The sequence below is a fragment of the Accipiter gentilis genome, chromosome 4 (genome assembly GCF_929443795.1).
Source record: "Accipiter gentilis chromosome 4, bAccGen1.1, whole genome shotgun sequence".
In the NCBI taxonomy this organism is placed as follows: Eukaryota; Metazoa; Chordata; class Aves; order Accipitriformes; family Accipitridae; genus Astur; species Astur gentilis.
Window position 1 is genome coordinate 13,356,731 of NC_064883.1, and position 24,903 is coordinate 13,381,633.

A 24,903-nucleotide genomic window follows, 5' to 3' on the forward strand; every position below is an offset into this window, starting at 1 on the left:
AAGCATGTGCTGAAATGTATGCATGAATAGTCCCATGTGTAAAGTTAATTGCCTAGATCAGCACATAATGATGATGCAGCACCATAGTACAAATAAACTAAAGTGATTACATGGACAAAGACTGTATCTTTTCATTTTAAAAAGATAATGATTAGAATATTACATTTCCTTCCTGTCTTTATTTGAAAGGGTGCAAACCAGAGATAACTCACGCAGCTCCTCCTGGGCAGTCTTATTTACTCTGACTGAGGTCTTGCTTAGCTCTTCAACTCTCTGCAGCCTGCAGATTAGAAAGCAGGCACCCAGAGCACTTCCTCTCCTGCCACTGGACTCCAGTTTTATATCCCTGTTTTAATAACTGTCGCATGAAGTGATCGCCATCTAGGATGCACTTTTCACAAGGTCTTTTTCCCACCGTCTCTCTAATAGCTTATTATGACTGAAGTGGAAATGTTACATAAAACAAGCTGTTTATGGAAATCTTATTTCTGTCACATGAGCTCTACCCTGATATGATAGGCGCTCTATCCGGCTGCAAGTATTAAATATATTAATTATATCTGTCATTATGCAGTTCCCCTTTTACCACCACTGGTTTTTATCCTCCTGGTAAAATATACTCCGAGCAGTAAAATCATTGCACCTTAGCACACTTTAACGTTTATAACAATCTGACATAATAAGGATACTGTCATTGCAGAAACACCTTCCTACACCCATGTGGGTACTTGAAAATCTGTGCTTTCTCCATCCTCCTACATAAATGAAGTAGCTTAGGAACTTTTCTGCTGTGCCTTGATTTTTAATGATAAGAGATGTCAGGTACCATTTAAAACATAAGAGATGAAAAGGGGACAATTCAGCTTTAACTATAATGCAGCTTTCCTTCAGAGGTAGTCACCTGTTCTGCTTCTGTGAAGTGGGAAAAGTGTGAGAAAATATGAAACAGATGAAGTTTTAAACTAGAAAGCATTAAGATCCTATCTCAGGACCCCTTTCTCCCACTCCTGGATACCTAAAGAAAGTAAACAGCTTAAGGTGACAGACTTTGATGCCAGTCTAACTCCACTCACAGCAATTAAGTATGCAAGACTTCTACAAATGAGATCTAAACTCTGGCCTGTAATGGCAGACCTAATCTTCTGAAGCATATGTAATAACTACCTATAGCTTGTTCTTCTGCACTTTAGCAAGTGCTTATGACAGTGATTCCATGGCTGCCTTCTCAAAACACAAGACACAGGTTTTGGAGCCCAAAGAAAAAGTTCAGTCAGGACCTTGCTAATCTTATGCTCTTGCCTCCAAATTGCACCATCGAAATAATGGCTCAGTCTAGGCTGCCCTTCGGGATTCTGACGCCTGAGTGTAGTAGGAATTCTACACAGGTTAAGAATTCTAGATTTTTGCATACAAGGAAAAATTCCATATATGTTTTGTTTAGAATAAAAAAAAAAAAAAAAGCACGTATATAGAGAAAATTAGCTAAATCCTGGAGGATGCTGACGATTTTGAATCGCGAACTAGATTTGGGGCATGTAATTGTGTAAGCAGTGCTTTTGCCCCGTTGTTAAGGTAAACGTTCAAAGGTTGGTGATCCATATTTAGGAGAGCCGAGGTGCTAGGTTGAGTGCTGGAGTGTTACCACGTTGTGCGCCACATCCGGGTTGCAAAACTGCAGTCCGAGTGGCGAAGCATTCCCTGTATCTGAGCCACAGCAATAAAGGTTGGTACCAAGCGATCCAGTACGGCTCAAGTAGCAGCTCTGGATCTCTTGCTATGTTTTGCTCCGCTGCTCATTTGCTTTAGGACTGACACAGTTCTGGCCGTTGTCAGAGTGACAGGGATGGCTACGACAGTGTTTTGGAAGAGAGCAGAGAGTTTTGCAGTGGTGAGACATGATGGACTCCAGCCCTTTTACTACTACAGGAGGAAGACGGACTTCCTCCTGAATTTTGACGGCAGCCACTTGGGAGGGGGGAGGCCTGCGCACACCCCATCGAGGGGGCTCGCCTTTTAGGGAAGCCTTGCGCGGCGGCAGCCCGCGGCTGGCATCGCCAGGGCTCTCCGCCTGCTGCCGCCGGCCCGGTCGGGCGCGGGACGGAGGAGGTGTGCGAGCCGGGGTGCCGGGGGGAGGACCGGGGGAAGGTGCCGTGCCTTGTGGCCCTGGGGCGGGGCTGCCGTAGCGCCTCGCCTGTGCATTGGGTCTAGATTCATACATAAATATAGCCGGGGTGGGCTCGCCACACTCCTCTCCCCCCCAGGAAGAAACGGCGGGGGGGAGGAGGGGGAGAAATAAGGGGGGGGTGTGTGTGTGGGGGGGGGGGGGGGGGGGGGTGTGGATAAAAAAAGAAAAGGGAAAAAAAAAAGTCCCAGTGAGGTCATTTCAATGAGAGCGCAGGAGGCGATCAGACAAGGTCGACTTTTCCGGCGGAGGCGGAGGCGCAGCCCCTGAGGAGCGTGCTGCTGCATACGGCCCGCCGCGCTGCCCAGCCGGCCGGCAGCGGCGCCCTGTCCCCGCCGCCGGGCCGGCACCTTGGAGAGCTCCGCGGCGCCGGGGCCGCGCTCGCTGCCGGCGCGGCGCGGCGCGGCGTTGCGCGGGGCCCGGCGGCGCCGGGGCCGCCCCGCCGCCCCTGGGCAGCGCCCGCCGGCCGCGGATGCGGCGCTCCGCCCCGGCTGCCGGCGAAGGAAGAAAAGTTTGGGGGCGACTTAGGGCCGCGGGAGCGCCGGAGGAGAAGGAGGATGCGCGGTTTCCCCGGCTGAGCGGGAAGGAAGGATGACCGAGGGAGGATGTGCACCAGCAGCCAGATCATCGGGAGCCTCCTGGTGCTCTCCGTGCTGGAAATAGGGTTAGGGGTGTCCAGCGTGGCCGTGGGGGCGGTCAGTTTCAGCCTGGTCCTCACAGAGCATAAACCTCAGCTGGGAGACTCTTCTCCGGTATGGAGCGGGGTGTGTGTACGTTAGCCATTTCACTCTCTCTTTAACTCTTTATGGTGATGATCAGACTGTGCGAAGGCATCCCCTTCCCTTCCCTTCCCTTCCCTTCCCTTCCCTTCCCTTCCCTTCCCTTCCCTTCCCTTCCCTTCCCTTCCCTTCCCTTCCCTTCCCTTCCCTTCCCTTCCCTTCCCTTCCCTTCCCTTCCCTTCCCTTCCCTTCCCTTCCCTTCCCTTCCCTTCCCTTCCCTTCCCTTCCCTTCCCTTCCCTTCCCTTCCCTTCCCTTCCCTTCCCTTCCCTTCCCTTCCCTTCCCTTCCCTTCCCTTCCCTTCCCTTCCCTTCCCTTCCCTTCTTCCCTTCCCTTCCGCGTGTGCATGCTGCGCCGAGAGCCTCACCGGGTCCATTTCAGATGTGCATGGGGTACGGTCGGGATACTCGTGGGGCGAGGGGGGGAGGCACGGAGGGGAGAGATGATGTGTGTGTTGTGGGGGAGACCCCTTCTTTCTTGGTCCTTTTCATTTTTCAATTTTGCTGTGAACAATTGAACTTTCTGCGAACCCATTCTCACACCTGGGAAAGCCCGATGCCTCGAGTGGCACATGAGCCATAGCTTACAATCTTTAAATTGACTGTGAGTTTTGCTTTTAAAAAAGAAGAGCCCTGTCCCTTATGGCGAGACTGTCAAAAGGTGTTTTAAAATAATGTCAAGGGTACGACAGCTGAGTTCTGAGCTTTTGGAGGAAAAAGAGAAAGAGGAAAAGGGAAGGAAAAGGAAAGATATGTTCTCATGATCGGGGCACCCCAAGCTTCTTGTAAAATGAACAAAAAAAATCAAACACCAATAATGGGTTAATAGAAGCAGCATGTTCATATCGCAGAGCACTCCTCGCTTCTCAGAAACCTTTCTTATTTTTTCCAGTTTGAGATATGCATGTTTCTAGGAAGAATTTTCCTCCAAATGGTTATTTATACTTATGAAACAAAGAGTAGGAAATATTGAGTATTCAGCCTAAACATGAGTGGGCATTTTTGAACTCCAAGGCTGGTTTTCGCCAGCTTGGATTGTACAGCAGTATTTCTAAAAGGATTGTTTGCTTTGCTTGAGATAAGATGATAAATGCAAAACACTCTTGGTTATTCATCAGCGTAACCTCCTGTAATTTATAGATTCATTCTGACAAAGTGCTTTGTGTAATATTCCCACTGTCAATAATTTTTAATTATCGACAACAGTCATAAATATTTTTGGCAGTATATAAACACACACGTAATTCTGCACTGCAGAACAGGTAGGTGAGAAATGAGAATGAAGACCAGATAAGATAAGGCAGTGGCCAACAGGTAATGATATAATCAAAATCACTTCAAAGACGGGGGTTTCTGATCATTGCTGATGAAGAAAAAAAGATTACTCAAAAACATGTGTCTATCTGAAGATTTAATGACAGAGGGCAATATTCTGGGTTTCACTGAAGCCAAAGAGTTTTGGCCAGTCAGTGAGATCGGTATTTTATGCAGTGATTGCATTTTGTGACAATGCTATCATAGCTGATACCATTTCATGACAATGCACATTTCCTGCACGACTGCCTCATTCATTTTTATGGTTTCTGTTACCCCAGAGTTCGTACTAGCCATAGATTAAGATCTTCTTGATGGCTTGAAGGACCTACAATCAAAGCAAGAGACAGATGTAGGATAAAAGGATGTAAGGGAGTATAAAGAAACAGCAGACCAAAATTGATTGGTGTAACAGGTGGTTGCATTAACACAGCAGCAGTCTGGCTGATTTCAAGCTGTTCATAGGTAGAGTTTTAGAGAGGAATAAGACAGAGGACAATGAAGTGATTTTGCAGATGCTTATAGGAAATTCTTCCCATATGTGGGTGCAGAGGCACCGAAAGGAACCCCAAGGGACTTGTTTGAAAACGTAACAAGTGGGTGAAGGATGCCCACAACCAACGCCAGCAGAGACAGGCATCAGCTGCTAGGAACTGAGCAAACAACTGCAGCTTGGGTAGGCAGAGAGAGGCCACAAAGAAACTGTAAAGTGGAAGCAAACAGCTTATGCTTCATGTAGTAGAGGAAAGGAGAAATCACAGAGATATGCAGGGTGGGGTGACACGGTTATAAAGGCTTACTTACTTTGCCTTGAACTAAAGATCTTTGGTGTAAATTGTCACCATTATGGCACCCTCTCTGTACCACTCCAGCCATTCAAATGTCTCATAGGTTGTGTTCTTCTGACTAGAGGACTAGCAGGTGCGACAGGACAAGAAAGCGGCCAGAGATCTACCGTCCTCCAAGGATGCTTAGGGCCATGGGTAACTAGGTCCAAATTAAAACATCTGGAGAAAGGTTTGTTTTCACAATCCTCAGAATTGTCCTGCTGCAGAAATGGCATAAGACGCCTTTCTGCTCACTGGATCTTACGCTGACCTTATGTTGCCTGTATTAAAGAATATGTCTTGCATAAAATTTGTTATTCTGTTTTTTCCAATTCACACTCTTGAATCAAGGTTTCCCTTTGAGAAATGAACATGAAGGACAAGGAAGGGACATTAAAGGAAAAACTAACACTTTGACACATTAGGATGCAAAACACTGGAGTTAAGTTGAACAGTGTCATGTCTCCTGCTGTAATTTACCTGGAAATATACTGAAAGCTTTTGACCCTGTTCTATCCTTTTATGTGGGTGGAACTCAGCAGAGGCTCAAGTTCATAAGGAAGTAGATGAAGATAGCATCACCATGGAAACCCTAACCTGAATTCCTAAAATTTGGGCATCTTAAAATCATGCACATTCTATCTCCTATACTCGCCTCCCTGTGATGCTTCACATTTGATGCACATTAGCTTTCTTCTTAAAAGACTTGTTCTTACTGTTCACTGTCTCCATTCAGCCAGATAATTTACTAACATACCTAACTTTAAGCATGTGAATTCCACCCATAGGATTAGAGGTACAAGTGAAGTTAAGCATGGGCTGAAGTGCTCTGATCGTTGCATGCCCTGCATTATGTATAAGCAAGCCAGGGAAAGTGGAGTAGACAAGAATGAAGAAATGGAAAGCCTAGATAATGTCTGCATCAAAAATGCATGGAAATGAGAAAACAGTTTCTAAATTTGTTCTCATTGGAGTCGAGCTGGATTAAGATAGTGAGAGTTGTTTAAAAAGCAGCCAAAAGAAAACAACTGAAGGTGTGACTGACTTCCCAAATTATCTGGAGCATGTTCAGATGACTATCCAATTTATTTTACATCATATCCACGGCTGCTAAATTAAAAAAAAGAACAAACACCATCAGGAATCTAAGGTGAACGTGTTGTTGATTTCTGGATTTTCTTTCTGTTTGTTGTGACTCTATTGGTATAATCTACTCCACAGGCTGTACTCAGTGTCACTCAGATTTCTTTTTTCCAGACATTGAGATATTTTTCTGAAATCCACCATTCCAGTTCATTTATATGACGTACTATAGAAATGATCCAACCAATGAGCATGCTGAACCACTAACACTAACATAGCAAGAATGACAACATCCATAGCAAAGGCTTTTGCACAAACAAACAAACAAAAAAAATCAGAAGATAATAATTCAAAAAGTACTCACAGATATTTTTTAAATGGTCACATACTTTCCCATCTATATTTAGAACATAATGGTTGCATCACTATGAGTAGTGACTATATATTCTCACACACACACACACACACACACACAGGTATATGGCTCTAATTCTCATTTATTCTGTAGTGATGAACAAATTCTTGCTATAAATGAAATCCTCTCAGAGAGAGAGAGAATGAGAGACAAAAGCCACATCTTTAGTCAAATATGCCATCTATCTTCATATGCAAGAGAGATACCTGATGATTCACTTACAGCTATGCCCCTCAAGATTAATAGTTTTTTCCCTTACAAAGACAAATATTTAAATGTATTTGAGAGAGATACATTCTCTGGATGTTTCTTGGTCTGTCCGCCTGTCTGTAGGGGCAGAATTATTTCCATGATTTGTGATTTTAGCACAATGGTAGTCTTCCTGCGCATTAAAAATCTGCATTCATAGTTTGGCTACAGAAATCTGCTCCAAGTTAGCACTTGAAATATTTCATTTCAGTGACTTTTTTTTTTTATCCATGATTTGAAGGAAAAGAAAAAGGGACAGTCAGTGTGGAACTCTCCCAGAGCAAGAACATCATTTTAGACTGTTAAATCAATGTTGGTGGCCTAAAATTTTAAAACATTAGATTTTACATCTAGTTTTTACTGCTGCCAAGTTTCCTTTGGAAAGAACAGTCAAACTAATTTTTTTTTTCTTTTTCAAAAGAACACTAAAAAATTCACATTATTGTTTAGCATGCAGACAAAATGCAGATGTGATCCTACTTTATTTTAACATGTGCATTGCATTTGCATCAAACTGACCATATTTCTGGCTGGCTCCTGCTCCTGATGAAATGGATCGTAGCACTGTCAGTGAGCTCAGTGGAAGCTGGAGGGAGTTCTGTATCTATAGACGAGGGAGGATGTATGAAACGTGGGACCTTCTTGCCTTGCATGGAACCAGGACTATTCACACCAGCTGAGAAGTCTTTCAGTAGGTTTTCTTTATCATTCAGACCCTCCAGAAGTATGTTCTGTACCTATGGATGAGGGAGGATGTACCAAGCGTGGGAGCTTCTTGCCTTGCATGGAAACAGAACAATTCACTCCAGCTGAGAAGTCTTTCAGTACGTTTTTTTTTATCATTCAGACAGTCCAGAAGCATAAACCAATCTGGATGACGGTCTGTCCAAGGGGACTTGTAGATGCTGGGTTGTATTTAAAATGATCTGTTGAATATAGACTGACTTAAACATATGCTTAAATGTTTTGCTAAGACTTTAGTTCACCTGCAGGGAATAATCTTTAATTTATTACTTCAGAGACCCACTTCTAAATTTCCTTGTGTGTTTCTAAAAACTATTAACTATTTTTAAATCATCTCTGCAGGCCTAGAATCCAATGAATGGAAACACTAATCACAGGGACTGGGATAGAATTTAAACTGCTTGAATATGGCTTGAATCAGTGGGAATTGTAGCAGCACCTGAGCTGAAATGACCAAACAGCACACTGCCAGATCAAGGTACTAGCTCAGATTAGACACATTTTAACACTATGTCTCACTTCAAATAGCAAAGCCCCTCCGCTCATCATGACAGAGTCAGTGGGACACAGGGTTAGGTTGTGGCAATGCTGTTACTTCTGGTTCTGCATCTGGATGACTTGTAGCCAGCTAGACATTCCTCTCCCCGCAACCCTTTGCATTGGACGCCACCACCATTAGAAGTTTTCATCCCCCCTTTGCAAAGTTTATTGTGTCTCTCTATGGAGGTAACAGGCAAACCTACCACCTAGGCTTGCTTTTTTTTGCCCATTGTCATTTTTTTCTAGTTTGATGCCTCTGTTTTCATGAGTGGATTCTGTGCCCTTTATGGCTGGACTAGGAAAACTTAAGCCTTGCTCTGAAATACTGCTTTGAAGAAGAGTTACAATTAGAGATACCTTGTCTGCTCAGTTCATCCCTTAGGGATTTCAGCTTTTTTCTCATTTGGATGGAGTTGAAGCAATGAGATTATTAAATACAATGGTCCTTTCTAGACATTACTAATTTCACATTTCTGGGTATTCTTATGGCAGTCACATGTTTATACAGTTTTAGTGTAAAACAGATTTTGTGGTTTACCACCTGATAAGAGTAGACCGAAGGGAAGCTGTTGATTCTGTCTTGATGGTTTATTCTTCCAAGTAGAGGATTATTTGAATAGGTATGAAATGCTTGCATTTTCACTGTGTTGTATTCAAATTTGGAATAATTTCCCTTCCTCTATTTCATCAGATACATATGGATGACCCAGAACATGGGAGGGCTTTCCACAGAGTGTATGTAGTTTAGGCTGCTTCTTTGTCAAGAACAATAACTAGGGATCAAGCAGTCCTTATATTCAACAGGTTTTCTCCACCATCTTCTTCAGCCTCTCTCCAGAAAGATTTTTCCATAGATAGTTTTCATTTTCTCAATGGAATTACACTCACTATTGTTTTTGCCTCCTCAAAACAGAAGAAAGAAAGGTTTCTTAGCTTCAATATATAAAATAAAAATAGTTCCTTTTCATCTGCATGATGGAAACCAACAAATGTTTGGCTCTCTGCAGATACAACTAAAACTGAATCTTTTTTTTCAGACTACCAGTAAGAAAGCCCCCCTTTTCCAGGAGAAAGTGAAAGAGGCCAAGTCTTTTGTTCCAGGAAATATGAAATAGGGATGGATCCAAACCACAGAACTTGAATCTAAACTGAGATTTCAGTCTCCTTACCAAAATTTCTGGGTGTTTAGATCTGAGGTTTCGTTTCAAACCCATATTTAATATAACGTAAATTAAAGCAGGCTCAAAATAAACATTCTCCTTTTCTGGGAGGTCTTTGGTTCTTTATTCCAAAGTTCAACAGACCAAAAGAGAGATTTTGAAATATGCATATTGAACATAAGCAGGCACAGCTGCAGGGTGAATGGCAAAGCCTTCACAGACAAATAGATGCTACTGCATCACCTTGCAGTGACACTAGTGCTATCAGAGGGACTCTGACTCTGCTAGGTCCCTGGCAAATCTTCACTGAGAGGGGAACTGAGGCACCCACAGCCTACTGAGTCGCTAAGTAGCTTTTGTGCTTTGTAGTACCTTTCTTTGGACTTTCTACCAATCACCCAAGAGCGGTTCTGCCCCTATCTATCATTGGATGATACATTCAATCCCTGCCTCCTCTGCTAGTCTTGACATGAAACATCATGTATCATAGGAGGTATGAATAAGTCTGCAACCAAAAGTAACCCCAGAAGCACTGGGAATTGGTTGGAAGTAGTGATCTATGTAGGTTTTTAAGTAAGATTTTGGAGCTTTCAGCCTTTTATGATTTTTCTGATGAATAATAATTAAAACAAAAGTCCAACAGTGGAACATCTGTTTCAACAACTCCAGCTGAAGGTCCTTTTCTAGCTCCCAGGGCATTTTTGAGGGCTTATTAATTTAGTTTATCCTCCATGAAATGTTTTAGCCTTGTTGTCGGCATGAACTGTGAACACTTCAACAATTGATCATTCCTTATAAGGAGCTTATCTTCAGTGATACATTTCTTTTCCACTCCTGATTTATTGTATTTTCAGTGTAAGTGTGTTAACCTTAACTTACTTCAGGTTTGACATGGTTAGAAAATGTAACTACATTTAAAGAGCCCAAGAGGTTGGTAAAAATCAACTGAGGATAATCAATGACCAAATAGAAAGGAGCAAGTCCTCACCATGACAGCATTAGTTAGTCATGAGTAAACTGTAGTCCAGAGTAGCTCAACAGTTACAAGCCAAGTTTAACTGGTATGACATAGTGACATGAAGATTAAGTCTTTCAGGGTAGCCAAGAATAGACAGAGTGGCAAGACAACAGAGCCCCTGGTGGCTGTATTCCAGTTGGCAGTATGATAAAATAGAATAGTTCAAAATTAAAAGACAAACAGGAACAAACATAGGAAGTTCCTTTTGAGTCTGATTTGTACTCATATCTTTTTTCTGGTAAAAAGAGCTAGTGTAGTTTCTCCCATCTACTTTTCGCTACTACTGATCACAACACTGAGACATCAAAAATTTACAGGAAATTACTATAGCATCAACAAAAAAAAATCCCGAGTCCCTAGCTATTCTATCAAAAAAGCAATGATCAGAATCATTCACAAAATGTCCCACTAACTTCCTAACCTTTCTAGAGATCTCCACATTGAGAAGCCTGGCTAAGGCAACTCTGCATGAGCAGTGTTCCTGAGCCCCAGGTATTGTTAATATTCTCTCTGTAAAGCAGGTTTCCACTGCCTCCAGTGAATCAGAAGCCTCTGTAGCCTCAGAAGAGAGTGGTAAACTTGGCTGATCATTTTCAAAGCTTTGCACAAGGTTTAATCGCCTGACACTGTGGCTCAAATTCATCCATTACTTTTAATAGCAAAATGCCTGCTGTCATAAATAAATAACCATACTGGGTTTTGGGCAAGCCTTTTCTCTGTGAATGTAACACACTGACATCTAAAAAAACCACCCAAATAATATTAATCTTTTGCTACTGTCCAAGTGCTTTTCTTCCAAGGTTTTTAACATGTTCAGGCACACTAGTGCATTCAGCTTCAGCACTTGTTTGTCTCATAGTCACACAGATTATAAAATTTTGGCATGACCTTCTCAAGCTAACACAGAAGAACGTGGAAGAACCACGAATACCCAACTCCTCTGAGTTAGAATAGAATAGAATAGAACAGAATAGAATAATTTCAGTTAGTTTTCTGTTGAGTTCTTTAACTACAGGACACCTTATTCCTTGCATATATGTATAAATACTATAGATGTACAGAGAGAGAAAAATACATATAGAGTACACATACAGACCCTGACACAATACAATATTATCATAGAATCATAGAATATCTCAAGTTGGAAGGGACCCATAAGGATCATTGAGTCCAACTCCCTGCTCCTCGCAGGACTACTTAAAAATAAACCATGTGACTAAGAGCATCATCCAGACGCTCCTTGAACTCTGACAGGCTTGGTGCTATGACCACTTCCCTGGGGAGGCTGTTCCAGTGCCTGACCACCCTCTCGGGGAAGAATCTTTTCTGAATATCTAATCTGAACTTTCCCTGACGCCGCTTCATACCATTTCCATGTGTCCTATCGCTGGTCACCAGAGAGAGGAGATCTGTACCTCCCCCTCCACTGCCCTCCTTGAGGAAGTTGTAGGCTGCGATGAGGTCATCCTCAGCCTTCTCTTCTCCAAGCTGAACAAACCAAGTGACCTCAGCCACTCCTCGTACGTCTTGCCCTCGAGACCTTTCACCACCTTGGTCACCTTCCTCTGGACACACTCTAACAGTTTGATGTCCTTCTTATATTGAGGCACCCAAAACTGCACACAGTATTTTAGGTGGGGCTGCACTAGTGCAGTGTAGAGTGGGACAATCGCCTTCCTTGACCAGCTAGCTGTGCTGTGCTTGATGCACCCCAGGACATGGTTGGCTGCCAGGGCACACTGTTGACTCATATTCAACTTGCCATCAAGCCAGACACCCAGATCTCTTTCCATGGGGCTGCTCTCCAGCCTCTTGTTCCCCAATATTTATATATAACCAGGATTACCTCGTCCTAGGTGCAGAATCCAGAACTTGCTCTTGTTAGATTTCATACGATTGGTGATTGCCCAGATCTCTAGTCTATCTAGATCTTTCTGTAAGGCCTCTCTACCCTCGAGGGAGTCCACAGCTCCTCCTAGTTTAGTATCATCGGCAAACTTACTTAATGTACATTCATCTCCTGCATCCAGGTCTTTACTCCAGGTAGTCCCTCAGATACTTTGACAACTATGGAATACAGTAGTCACCCCTTGTTTTTGACGGGCCAGTACCTTAGGGATGGCTGATAGCTCATTCACTATTCTTTGGGTTTCAACTGGTAAATACATTAGGTAATATATATGTATATGTCACTAGGGTGTGTGTCCTGTCCTTGAAAACCAGTAAAGAACAGCAGAACTGCCCAAACTGGTAGGTTCTAATGTTGAGTGAATCTGTAATTTACTTGTTGCTCCTTTGGTCATTTGCAAGGTTAATATAACTTGTTCGTTGCATTCCCTTCTGGCTAGCAAAGACTGTACAATGGAAATAGAAAGTCTTCTTCAATTGAAATAAATGGTAAAAAGAAATCCATTGACTCTAATAGGAGCAGAATTAGAGCATTCTTGAAAAAAATGGGTGACCTATTCTTTCAGCTTTGAAGGTATATTATCAAACCCTCAGCTTTTTAAACTAGCTAACATACACTTGTTACAAGTTGAAACTATCTTTGATGATATCTTCCAGATTCTTTCTGTAAGCTTTCCAGAACTCATGAAGTTTTCTTTATACAAAATTTTCCTTTCAATTCTATTCAAACATTACAGAGAGAAATTATATTATTAATCTGCTTTATCAAATCTTACTGAGTAGAACTTAATTACAGTGATTCTTTTTTTGAGGTTTCTGCATTAATTTTGAGAAATACAAAACACTACATGTGAAGATCTGAAGCATGCCTTCAGCTGAAGGCAATCTGCAATGACAAGACTGGGAGTGAAATTCCAAAACTTCACAGAAAGCCTGAGTGAAAACTTAAAAGACAGGTGTGTGAGTTCTGAGCTGCAATCTCCTCTACCTGTAGGAAAGGGGCAGAAGGAGCCCCACCCATTGGTTTTTCGATTGTTATTCCAATGGGTGAGCTCTAGTAGCAATTACCAGTTTTATGTCTTAGCATGTCATGAGGCATTCAGCTCCATGGTCTACATGACCCAGCCCTTTCCATAATCAGATTGGTATTAAGTCCACATCCCATACTTAGTGTAGAGGTTAATAATATACAAAATTTAACCATATTCATTGTGGGGAACTGATTCAATGGTCCTAACTCAGAATAAAAATACATCTCAAGGCTTATGCTTAGCTATATACATGACCTGCTTTAGTTGGAGGGAGATAAACTATGTATTAAAGCACCTCCTCAACTGATACTGAAGCTGCAAAATTTTGGAGGGTAAATGAGATGTAAATGAAATATGGTACACGGACCCTGAATGCTGTATAGAAACTAGGGTGGGTTTTTTGTTTGGTTTGGGTCTTTTTTTCCCATTTCTTATGTAACAGCCAGATCTGTTCTGTGATTTAATCCTAAATCAAGGTCAAGCAGAGCTTTTTCCTAGGAATACCATCTCAGTGCAAAAAGGATGTGGAAAAACCCAGTTTTAAAACTACTGAATTACTTCCCAATAGGGGTGTAGGGTTAGCTTTACTGAAAATAAGCAGCACAGATTTCTTAATAAAGGAGTTTATGAGGTATTGGAGGTATCAAAGAAATCTTTTGATAGTATTACAAACACCTGGAGAAAGCTCTATTGCTTTCGTACCACTGTTGTAGTTCCTACCATGACTGCTCCCTCAGGGTCTATTCACCATTTCTCTGGTTCAACTTTTTTGTAGGAGAAAAGAGAGACATCAGAGAGCATCATCAGTTTTTGATGCAGGTCACTAAAAAGCATCAACATCTATTCATATCAGCTGGTAGGGGTGTTCCTGGTGTTGTTAATTAGTTGTTACCTAATGCATGATGTGACAATTAGCAGATCAGCTTGTGAAAGGGAACTAAATGAAAAAAGTAGAGATACCTTCATGCTCTCTCTTGCAAAGTGGGCTATCTAGAATCTGAAACAGATTTTCCTGCATGCTCAGTGTAGCCACACCAACAGAGGTACTTGTATTTACACCTGCACTCACTGAGGTGACTGAATTGCATTCTTGCCCAGAGTTCCACTGTAGTGAGGACAACAATCCATGTATGATCCCCCCGTGGTTCAGAGAGTAGGATCAGGGCATTAAGTACCTCAGCTATGCTTGAAAGTAGATGATTTGGACCACTGACTACTACCTTGCTAAATTTTGCTGAGGAAAAAAAGTAAAGAGTAAAAAGGCCTCTTTTGCTTGCAACATTAGGGCTTTTTTTTTCATGTTTTGTTTACCCAAGCTATGCTTCATGTTTTATTTACCCAAGCAGCTTAAAAGTAGGATTATTTTTTTTTCTTTTTTTTATGAGTAGTCATCCTCAGTCTGACCTCTCATTCCAGTTTCTTCCTCTTGGATAAGCGTGCTTATGGTTGAGTTATAACTTCCTGAAAGATAAGGTCTGTGATAAAAATGATGACAATTGTAACCATTGCCTAACCTACTGTTGTGGTCACAACTACAGCAACACAGCAGGATTTAAACTTGAGACCTTAATTGATAATTTAATTGTGGGTTGTTTTTTTCTTTGCAGTTTCTGCTTTGTGGCATATGTGGAATATTGTGCGCCAAAAAGAAATCTGGACTTGTTGTAAGTTTTTCCACTGCATATATAATACATAAGTATTGGAAAGGCATACTTATCTAACTTAAACTCCTTATTGGGGTCTTTCTGTGTCCAAGTGTTTCTGATAAAAAGTCAGTAAAAATTATTGCAAGTCAGCAGTCCAAAAAAGCAGTCAGCACTTTGGGTTAATCAAGTAAAACAAGGCAGTTCTGAAATGGCCTACTTAGGTCATATCTATTTAAGCCATGCATCCCTATTCATACCTGCCTGGATAAATTTGGATGGAAAACCTCTTGACAAAAATTTATGCCAAATCAATAAAAAGTTCCCCAATAATGTCACTGGATTGTGTCTTGTCTCCTTCAAAAACAAACACTGGGCTGCCACGTCAATGAGGCTGCTGACCAAGTTTGATTCTAGATATCATAGCTGTTCACTGTTTTAATAAGTTCTTTTTGCAATCAGAATCATGTATAAGCCAGTTTTAAAGTGATGGAGGATGTTTTCCGTCTCTTCTAAGAATCAGAAGTACAGCCATTTTTCTGACTGCAGCAAAATGGTGTTATTACTACTCAAGTTGTAGCAGAACTTCATGTTCAAGACATGATCCAATTGTAAGTGATAATGTCTGGCTTAATTTTCTGTCAGCTTGATTATTCTGCCATATACAGATGGAAGTCACATAAGTGTGAAGGGACTCAAGATCTCTCTCAGATTATTGTTGAATATCAATGAGTTATCCTAAACCCTGTTACAATTACAGTCTCATTTCTTAAAGCATATGGACCATAATCAGTTTCTAAAAGTTGTCTGTTCTGGTGGTCTCATAGAACAGTCAGTTCCCAGTGGACTGCATCATATAGCCTGAATGACACACTCCTGATGATGAAAGTCTCATCATGTGTACAGAAGTGGTCTGTAAGGCTCCATAAATTGTTTTTACCACAGTAGATAAGTACATATGCAAAGCCATATTGAGTAACATCAAAGGCCCATATAGGTCAACATCTGACAAACCAGCAGTATCAAGGGAAGTGAATAAGACAATAATTTAGCAGTGTCTTTATAATAATGTCTTTTGCTCCCAAGTAATTTGTGGCTCAAGGACATCCTGAATCGGGGTGGCATCTTTGTGATTAAACTGATAGGAGGTCTTTAAAGGTCTCATTAATTGCAGCCTGTTTCACATCCTTCTGAAGTTCCCAGAAATATTTTAACCAAGTTAAAAACAAACAAACAAACAAACATGTAGTCACCACACTGACCTGTAGAGCTGCATCACAGATTTCTTTGTTGTTTCTCTTGCTTCTTTGTCCAGCACATTCACCTCGAACACTTTCGAAGTCCCCACAAAAGCTGTAGAATGCCTCCAAACTGCTCTCTGACTGAACAAACTAGAATTGAACAGGAGACAGAGTCAGAGGGCACACAAAGCAAGAGAGATTCACTGCAAATATGAGGCGTTCACTCCTGAGGAGTGGTGAGAAACTGCACAATAGAAAATTACAACATATACTGTCATGTTACTGTTTTAAGTAAAATGCTGCAAATCAGAAGATTTGTGTCCTAGTAGTTCTTCCATTGACTAGCTTTTAACATGACCAACTCATTCTACCCAGCTTGATCTTACACGCAACATCAGTCTTAACTCTTGTACACCAGAAGGTATTGTATTCTCTTGGAGCTCTGTGGGAGCTGAGAGAGTTAAAAATTAGTGTCTGTGCAGTGTTTTGTATTCCATGATGCTATGGAAGCATTGAACTATGGTTAGTCTCATTTTTTATATGAATGAATCTGTCTCTGAAAAATGTTACTGTGACATAACGTCTCTTGTCTTTCCTGACAGATGATACTTTTTTCTGCCTGTTGCATCTGTGGACTAATCGGAGGAATCTTAAATTTTCAATTTCTTCGTGCTCTGACAAAGAAGTCGTCTGCCCTCTATTCTTTGCATCTTGCCTCCATGTCTCTTGCATGCATTGGAATTGGTGGTTGCACCCTTTCTTCATGGCTCACTTGTCGGCTAGCCAGCTATGAACAAAGGCGAATGTTCTCAGAAAGAGAACATTCATTGCATCACTCCCATGAAATGGCAGAAAAAGTGAGTTGTGTGCCCTCTCTTATTTGTTCTGCTTCTCCTAAAATGCTACTGTATGTGTTAATGTTTACAGTTGGCAAGAGATGTATTCAGTTTTCAGTTTTATATAAGAAAGAGCTTCTGGGAAATGAAATGCTGCCATTCTGTGTACGCTTTATTATGTTGCATTATATTGAGCTATTTTTAGGTACTGTATATTTGCAGTACATCCATTTCAATGAAGTACATCCATTTTCAACATAAGTCCATTGTATAGCTATTCAAGGGCTTAGCTGCTAAATATAGCACTTCATAAATAATTGGAAGCCTTATTAATATGGATTATCATGTATTGTACTATGAAAAGGCACAAAATGCTTTCTGTAACCACATCATTGCATGCTTCCAGGATTTAATCAATTTCTTCCTCTCCCAAGTACTCAGCTTATAAAGTAGGTTATTTAAACACAAAAGCCACAGTTCACAAACCTAGATGACTAAACCTAAGCACCTAAGGCCATATTTAGACACCTAAATGAAACTGGTCTGATTTGCTGCAGCACTGAGCATTTACTGCCTTTCTGTGTTAAAAGGAAGCTTAACGAGGCATCTAGGTCTATGTTTAGGTGCCAAAACTTAAGCTCCTGCAGTTGAGCACATAGGGCCAAAAGAATTAATTGAATAGAATTCTTGAAATCAGCATGGGATTTACAGATCTGATTAACATTTGAGGAGTAAAATGTTCACTGACATCTTGTGCTTTACATTTGGACTTCATATCCAATGTCTTTCATTTGAGAAATGAGTAGAGAAAGGAACAGAAGTCAAGTGGACTGCCCATCTAAAGCTCCATGTGCAAGTTTGCATTGCAACTCTAAAAGTTCAACAGTCTGTACCATATCTACTGAGACCTCTGAACAGCAGAGCGAGGATTAATTCACTCAGACTGTAGAATGTTTTCAGATTCCCTGACAAAACATGATATAGCAGTTAATTGTGCATTAAGTAAAAATTACTTGTCACTATTCTTTAGTTTCTTAACTGAGATGAGACTCCAAGTAGAAATATAGACTGAATTCACCTTAGACTATATTTGAAATGTGTTTTAAAAAGTTAAATAGTACAGGTTACAACAGTAACATGAAGCAGGGTGATAAAATCGAGAGAAGAGATACATTTCTCCCTCTCATTTGAAAACGAAGCAGAACTCTGGTGAGCTATGTAGGCAAGTATGAGCATGGTCTTGCAGATGGTAGGCTAGATCTTGCCTGTCAAAGAGGCTCTTGCCTCATCAAGGACAAAGATGAAGCCCATTTGAGAGAAGAAGAGATGGCCTGGGAAGGAAAACTTTTCAAAATACAAACACCTTTCAACCCTATCAATTGGTTTGGGCTGAAGATGACCATGTATAGCAGTAGTTCACTGCCTCTTTTCCTGGGCTGTTGACCTACTGAGCTTTTAGAGACTTAGCAGCGAGGACTGTCAGATGCCCACTTATCTTGGGTGAGGGGCCATGATGCATGTGCAGAGCAACCCTATTGCACATGCTCAGCGAATGTGGGATGTGGCCCACCGATGGTGGACTCCCTGTATGTGTGTTGTAGAATCAAGTATGCATGCATAGATGGTCTGATCTGGGACTTCTTAGACCTACAGCCTGTGGACTGCCTCCTGCTGGCAGGTTTGAGTACGTTAGCTCAGGGCATGCCCCTAAAAAATAATGAAGGCTACTGAAATTACTGAAATATTAAATTTACATTAAATTAGGCCCTGATTTAGAAAATAGCTTTAAAGTGTTTCATATATGAGACTATTTTGTATATTTATACTGATATACAGTAATATAGACATGTACTGCATGTGCATTTTTGTGCTATATTTATTGTATAATTGTTATATTTATATTAGAGATTGAGGGGTATTGAAATAACCGACCTGCCCAGCTGCCCGGTGGTTCCCCCGACACCAGAGTTACCTCCAAGGTACGCTGAACACTAGGGAGCTACCATGTTGTTATGTCACTTCAGGAAGGGCCACCTCTAAGAGGAAGTCATAGTTTCAGCTAATCAAAGTTGGCTGATGCTGTGATGTCACTCTGAGTCAGGAATGGTGCTTCCAGGTAGTGACATAATTCTACGTGGTGAACGCTGCAATCTGGAAGTAAGTTGAGTATTTAAAATATTCACCCTAGTTATAGACATCCAAATGCTCCTATTTGGATGTTGCCACCATTGACTCACTCTGCTTCTAATCTGTGTGCTCCTTCATTTCTTGAATTCAGCAACATTTTTTAATTTATTAACACTTTTATTTTTGAAAATAGAAATATTGGGGAAAATAAATGGTTTTTAACATTTTCTGAAACTATGATGATATTCTAATAGCTGATGTCTGCAGTGATTCAAGTGATAAAGCTGACAAAAGGAAATTTACACTCACTCATGAGTAGCCTTCTGACAGATCATTACCTGTGGCTGACCGATAGTTAATATTAAATGTCTTTAGTATTCTTGGTCCCTTTCCCAGCTGACTGATATCTTCAGCGTAGATCCAACAAAGGGTTTAGGCACCTACAAACAGGCAAAATACAGCGCTTTGTTTCAGAGCAGACAACCCACAGACTGGGATCCAGAGTCCAGCGTTAGGCATGCCTGTTCCTCCTCAGTATATGAGGAGAATAAGGCACCATACAAAAGCATCCAACACCATCACCTGCCAAATGGAGAGCTGGGTAGTAGAAAATGCTCAAAATTCAGTAAGTTTACACACCTTATTTTCTCTGAAGCTCACGCTCGATTCAGGAGTATTAATTGGCAAGGCTACTTGGTTTGGTGGTTCTAAGTTTACTTTATAGAGAGAAATAGGATATCCTTTCTTTGAAAAACTGTGCAGGGAACAATTGTCTTGTGATCTACTTTAAAATGTAGCTAGTAACACCTAAGAGAGGAGGCACTCTGAGTTCTGGTCTCTGCCTCGCAAACTATTTATAAATCAAATATTGTGGATTAAAAGAAGAGAGAGAAAGAGTCAGACTAGGAATAAAGACCAGGTCCCAGAATTTTCTTCTCTTTACCAAGAATGTCAGCTACTATGTTATAGAGCCTGACTCACTCTTTCTGCCTTTCTCTGTTTAGCCCAATGAATCTTCCTTTACTTTCTTCATAGAAATTTCCACAAGAAGGGGGACAAACAAATCCCTTTCCTTCCACATTTTCTCCAAAGTGTAACTAGGGGGTAGAAGAGGTGAATTTAACCCTTCCATGCAGAGAAGAGCTTCTGGTTCTTCTGCAAATATTTTAGAACTAGCCTAACAGTGACACCTCTACCTAAATTTTAAAAAAGAATAGCCCACACTGCATTTTTATGTGTGCCCATTCCTCTTGGCATAGCTGGATGTTCTCTGGGATCTGTCATGGGACAAAAGCAGCAGGTCACTTCACTTCTGCATCTGGATTCAATTTGGTATGAAATAGGCCTAGGACTTCTCAGAATAAGGCCATTCTGAGCATAAACTCTATGTGGCTTTGCAGCCTTGAAGGTCAGAGAACTGCTTAATTAATGTAGCTATCTCCAGGTTTAGACAGCTGCTAAGTAGGTATAGTTTGGATTGCAATTTGAGAATTAGAAAATCTAACTCCAAACAAATCTTGGTTTGGGTACTTTAGGATTCTGACTCATGATCAGGTCAGTTTACTCCAGGATGACTCATCTGCCACTTGAGTAGCAATTGCTGAACTGCTAAAAACTGTAGTCTGGCATATTAAGGGAAAACCAAAATCAGTCCCATCCCAAGACAAGCAGTCAAACCCCTTACATTCTGTTTGGATCTAGGCCTACTTCCCAAATGTCTATCCCAGCTAGCATCAAATGGTATCTGTTTGTAGCAGGTCAGCACAGAAAAAGGTTTGAATGGAAACAAAGATTCAATTACCATCTTGTTCCTTTGTAGATTACCACACAAGCTTGAGTTGATGCACTTTCAAAGGACAATGTCACAAAACTTGCATAGACGCCATCAATGCTATATATGTTGTCTGAGAGTAATGTCCAACTCAATCAGTATCAATGAGTCTATCAGCTTTCAAATGTACTTAATTTATGTAGGAAGAAATGTGATCTCTTTTTTTTTAAGTGAGGTTTATCAAGCCAAATAAAAAATGTAGTTTTTCTGAATGTTTGAAATTCAGAGTTTGTTAAATTTTTATTACAACCTTAGTTAACTGAATTTCAAATACCATAAAATAATTGTAATTTTAATCAGTGTTTTCTATTCTTGTTCTAGGAAATGACAGACAACCTAAGCAATGGTGGCCCACACTTGATTTATAATGGAAGTGTATATTAAGAGATTTTAGAAAGTCATGGAAAGAAGAGGTTTTAGAATTTTCTTCAGGAAAAAAATAGACTCCAAGAAACTGAGACAATGGAACTATCTTAGCTTTTATGGCTCAAATGTCACAACTGCAGAACAGCACAGTTGCATTTCCCTCTTAGAAACATGTTCAAAACTTGTCTTCTAAACATTTTGCGGATATACAATATTTATTCACTTCCTGGCTACTCTCTTTTGGTTTTTTGTCTGAATAACTTTTCAGAATTGTAATAGTATTTGAAATAGACTTCTCAAGACTCTTCTTCTCATGAAGATGCAAAAACCAGAAAAAAATAATTAAACTGGACCACATTTAGCCTGGTCACAGGATTCCTAAAGAGAAGAGAAGAGGGCAGAGGAAGGATGGCTGAGGGGAATTTTTTTCTCCTCCCCACTTAGCAGCATCTGGTGTAATATGATGGCTTCAGGTCATGTGGCATGGTACCAGCAATGCATCTGCACAGTCCCCCTCCCCACACTGCGAATGCATCCAGCCTCACTTTTTCCAGTAGATCGTATCAAAAGAGAGTGCAAATTACTCTTCCAAAAGGCTCCCATTTCACATTCAGAGTGTAAATGAACAGTGTGCTGAAAACACCACCCAATGTCTTTGTTTTGAAAGACAGAATGCTCTAAGAATGCCATAAATCAAAACCTCAACAATGCCTTGTTGTAAAGAAATTGTAAATATTTCCAATTTGTGAATGAAGTATATTTCGTAATTTGTTCATAAAAGATGACAAATAAAATTAAATCTAAGCCAGAGATTTTAGAGAGATATTTTGGAGTTTTTTCTTGTTAGAAAGATGTTGCAAAGCTGAACCATCACACTTGCAGTTTTGCACAACACATTGAAAGGATCTTAAAGAGGTGAAGCAAGCTCAGAAAGGAGAAAAACGAATGCTGAACAGAGGTATGGTCAAGGTCAGAACACGCTGGGAATTCTGCACACCCACAATAGTTTGGGGTCTGTTAAAGCAGTGTGTATGTTAAGGCAGCAGTTTTAACTGACCCCAAACTTTATTGTAAGACCTACTGGCTCATATAGCCATGAAAAATGGAAGATGTAATCTGTAACAGAACATATACAGCATAATATTCATATAAAATATTCATATAAAATCATTCATTATTACATAGTGAGTCTATCACTGTGCTGTGAAGCCCAGCACTTCAACATGAGTTTGAGATGTGAGCATTATTGATGACTGGCATTCGGTGGTTTATACCTATGTTCCCAGATGAATGTGAAGAGAATCTTATTCCAGCCATGCCATAAAAACCTCTAGAAATTATATTAAATTGTTTTGTGAATCTATATGGTATAAAATAATCTTTAATCCAATTTTTTTTAGGATTTTCTAAGTCTGTAAGGGAGCTTCCTGTCTAATTACAACATATGACACATCTTCACTGTGATGTAAGTCTCTCCCTTAAACTTCATGCAAATTAGTTGGATGGCTAAGCTTGTGAGTCAAAATATGGTCGACCTTATAAGGCTTCTCTTCACTTACCTATTGTCTCAAAGGATATAAATGTGGTCATAGCAAAAGAATTAGGTGTTAAGGCATCCCTGCTCAAGGAAAGTGATTCCCTTCCCAGGTCCTACCAGCCTTTAGACTGTCTCCCTTACTAAATTCCTGCTTATTTAGGCTGTTTATAGGTGCCACTGCCTCTTCAGCTTGATGCTTCTCTTCCTCAGCAGCAGGAAAACATGGGATATATCTGTCTCCAGTATGTGCCCCTTCTGGGAGCACTTTTGCTGCAGCTCTGGAGACAACCTGTCAAGGCAGGACTACCATCTAAAAGGGCTGCAGAATTTCATACAGGTTGAAGAAATCACCAGAGGTCATTCTGTGAGAGTCCCTTCCTCATTCCACCAGTAAAAAGCCTGTAAAAGGGCCTTATCAAAGAAAAGCAAAAGTAAAATAAAAAATGACTCAAAAATCTACATCAGAAGTACCAGGCTGAGGTTCATCACTAGCTCTGTAGGACAACTGTAAAATCATGGTTCGAACAGAGGTATCTTGTGACACCTCAGGACTAGGAATGGTAGTTTCAGAGAGTGGTTTGGAATTGCAGTTCATAATCTGCTCAGGAATGACATGAAAGAACAGACCATAATGCCACCCATTTACTTATCACAAACATTTCACTTCCTGGCATGGGAGTAAGAGTATGGGATGGTGCGGGGGAATGGTGATTATTCTATACCCAACACAGTAGTCCAGGCAACAGCCCCTTTATCATGCTTTGGAAGGGAAAGGAGGACACATTCTCCAAGCTCACAATGTTTGAAGCCTTACTGTGATTTATGAAATACAACCACACCACTGCTACTGCTTTTCAGAAGGTGCTGGGAAGAGAGAGAGAGGATCTGGGTTCCAGAGAACAAAAGATTCAATTGTTTGGGGTTTTTTTTCTTCTTTTGCTGCCAAGCCTGTAGAATGCAGAAAAACTGGCTGGTCCCTGCATTAATAAAAGCCTTGAAAATGCAAAGCTGGAATTCAAAAGACTTAGGAACAAATGTGACAAAGATGACTGTTCCTACCTGAGACATACAAAGAGGATCAGAATTCTTAAATTCAAAGGAAATTACCATAATATATGGATGTGGTAGGGGAATTCTAGGAAATGTTTCTGCATGTTTTCATTACTGGTACAGCTGAAAGGACACTCATTCCACTTATCCAAATGTATGAAAACCAAAACTTTCAGTTTTCAGAATGTGACCAGCTAACATATCTACACCAATAGCTTGAAGGCTGGGCACCAAAATCCATTTTAATCTAAATAAGATGAAGCATGTATTGTCCTTGACACAGTTATTTCTGATCCATGCTGCTGTAAAAGCAGATGCTGGCTCAGATTCTCTCAGAGACACTCAGCCGTTATGTATTAGGTCAAGCAACACTCTTCCTGAAGGGGCTTACTTATTGAACTTTGTGCGTAGAACTTAGCTGGTAAGTCCTTAATGTGTATTTTAATATTTTAGGCTATATTTTAGGCTATGCTTGACATTTCATAGAACCTCAGCATATGAGAAACACACACTTGTTTTAAATTTACAACAATCAACAGTTCTTATTGCAAACTGTGCAAAAAGTGCATATAATATGTTTTAAATCTTTGTCTTGCATAATCTTCAATATATATTTGTTGCATTAAGACATATGATTTTCCCTTCAGATGGTCTAGGGAGGTATGAAGAACAGTGGACCAGGTCAGATTCAATAGAAAATTTATATGCAGTAAGCCATAATCACATTCAGTCATATCAAAATTTTCTTTGAGAGTGTGATTTTGAAGATAGAGGGAAAAGAGAGTGTAATGGCTTAAGCCATTTTTAATCCTTTCAGATCCCAGTCCCAGGCAAGTTAAGGAGTTAAAAGGAGCCTTTTATAATTAAAAGCTTAGAAATATCTAAAAGCAGACTGGTATTAGACTACCATACCATTGTAGATATTACTGCATAATCGTTCTGCCTAAAATTATTCTAGCTAGCTTCCCTTTCCTGTATCAAAGTGACACCTTTAGCTCCACTATAAACCTCCAACAAGTTCCACA

At 40.6% G+C, this 24,903-nt stretch overlaps 1 protein-coding gene across 5 annotated transcripts; it reads left to right on the top strand.

Annotated features, from left to right (window-relative positions):
- The first annotated feature begins 2,599 nt into the window (after positions 1 to 2,599).
- TMEM196 (transmembrane protein 196) lies at positions 2,600 to 24,374 on the top strand. Of its 5 annotated transcripts, none has more exons than XM_049798724.1 (5): positions 2,600 to 2,952; positions 14,855 to 14,911; positions 16,734 to 16,988; positions 18,873 to 18,946; positions 21,247 to 24,374. In XM_049798724.1, the coding sequence occupies exons 1-5, from the start codon at positions 2,788 to 2,790 to the stop codon at positions 21,251 to 21,253; spliced, it is 558 nt and encodes a 185-aa protein (XP_049654681.1). In that variant the 5' UTR covers positions 2,600 to 2,787; the 3' UTR covers positions 21,254 to 24,374. The 5 variants fall into 5 exon arrangements, with proteins under 5 accessions (XP_049654681.1, XP_049654682.1, XP_049654683.1 ...); XM_049798725.1 differs by having other exon boundaries at positions 2,600 to 2,946; XM_049798726.1 differs by having other exon boundaries at positions 2,600 to 2,934.
- Positions 24,375 to 24,903: the final 529 nt, after the last annotated feature.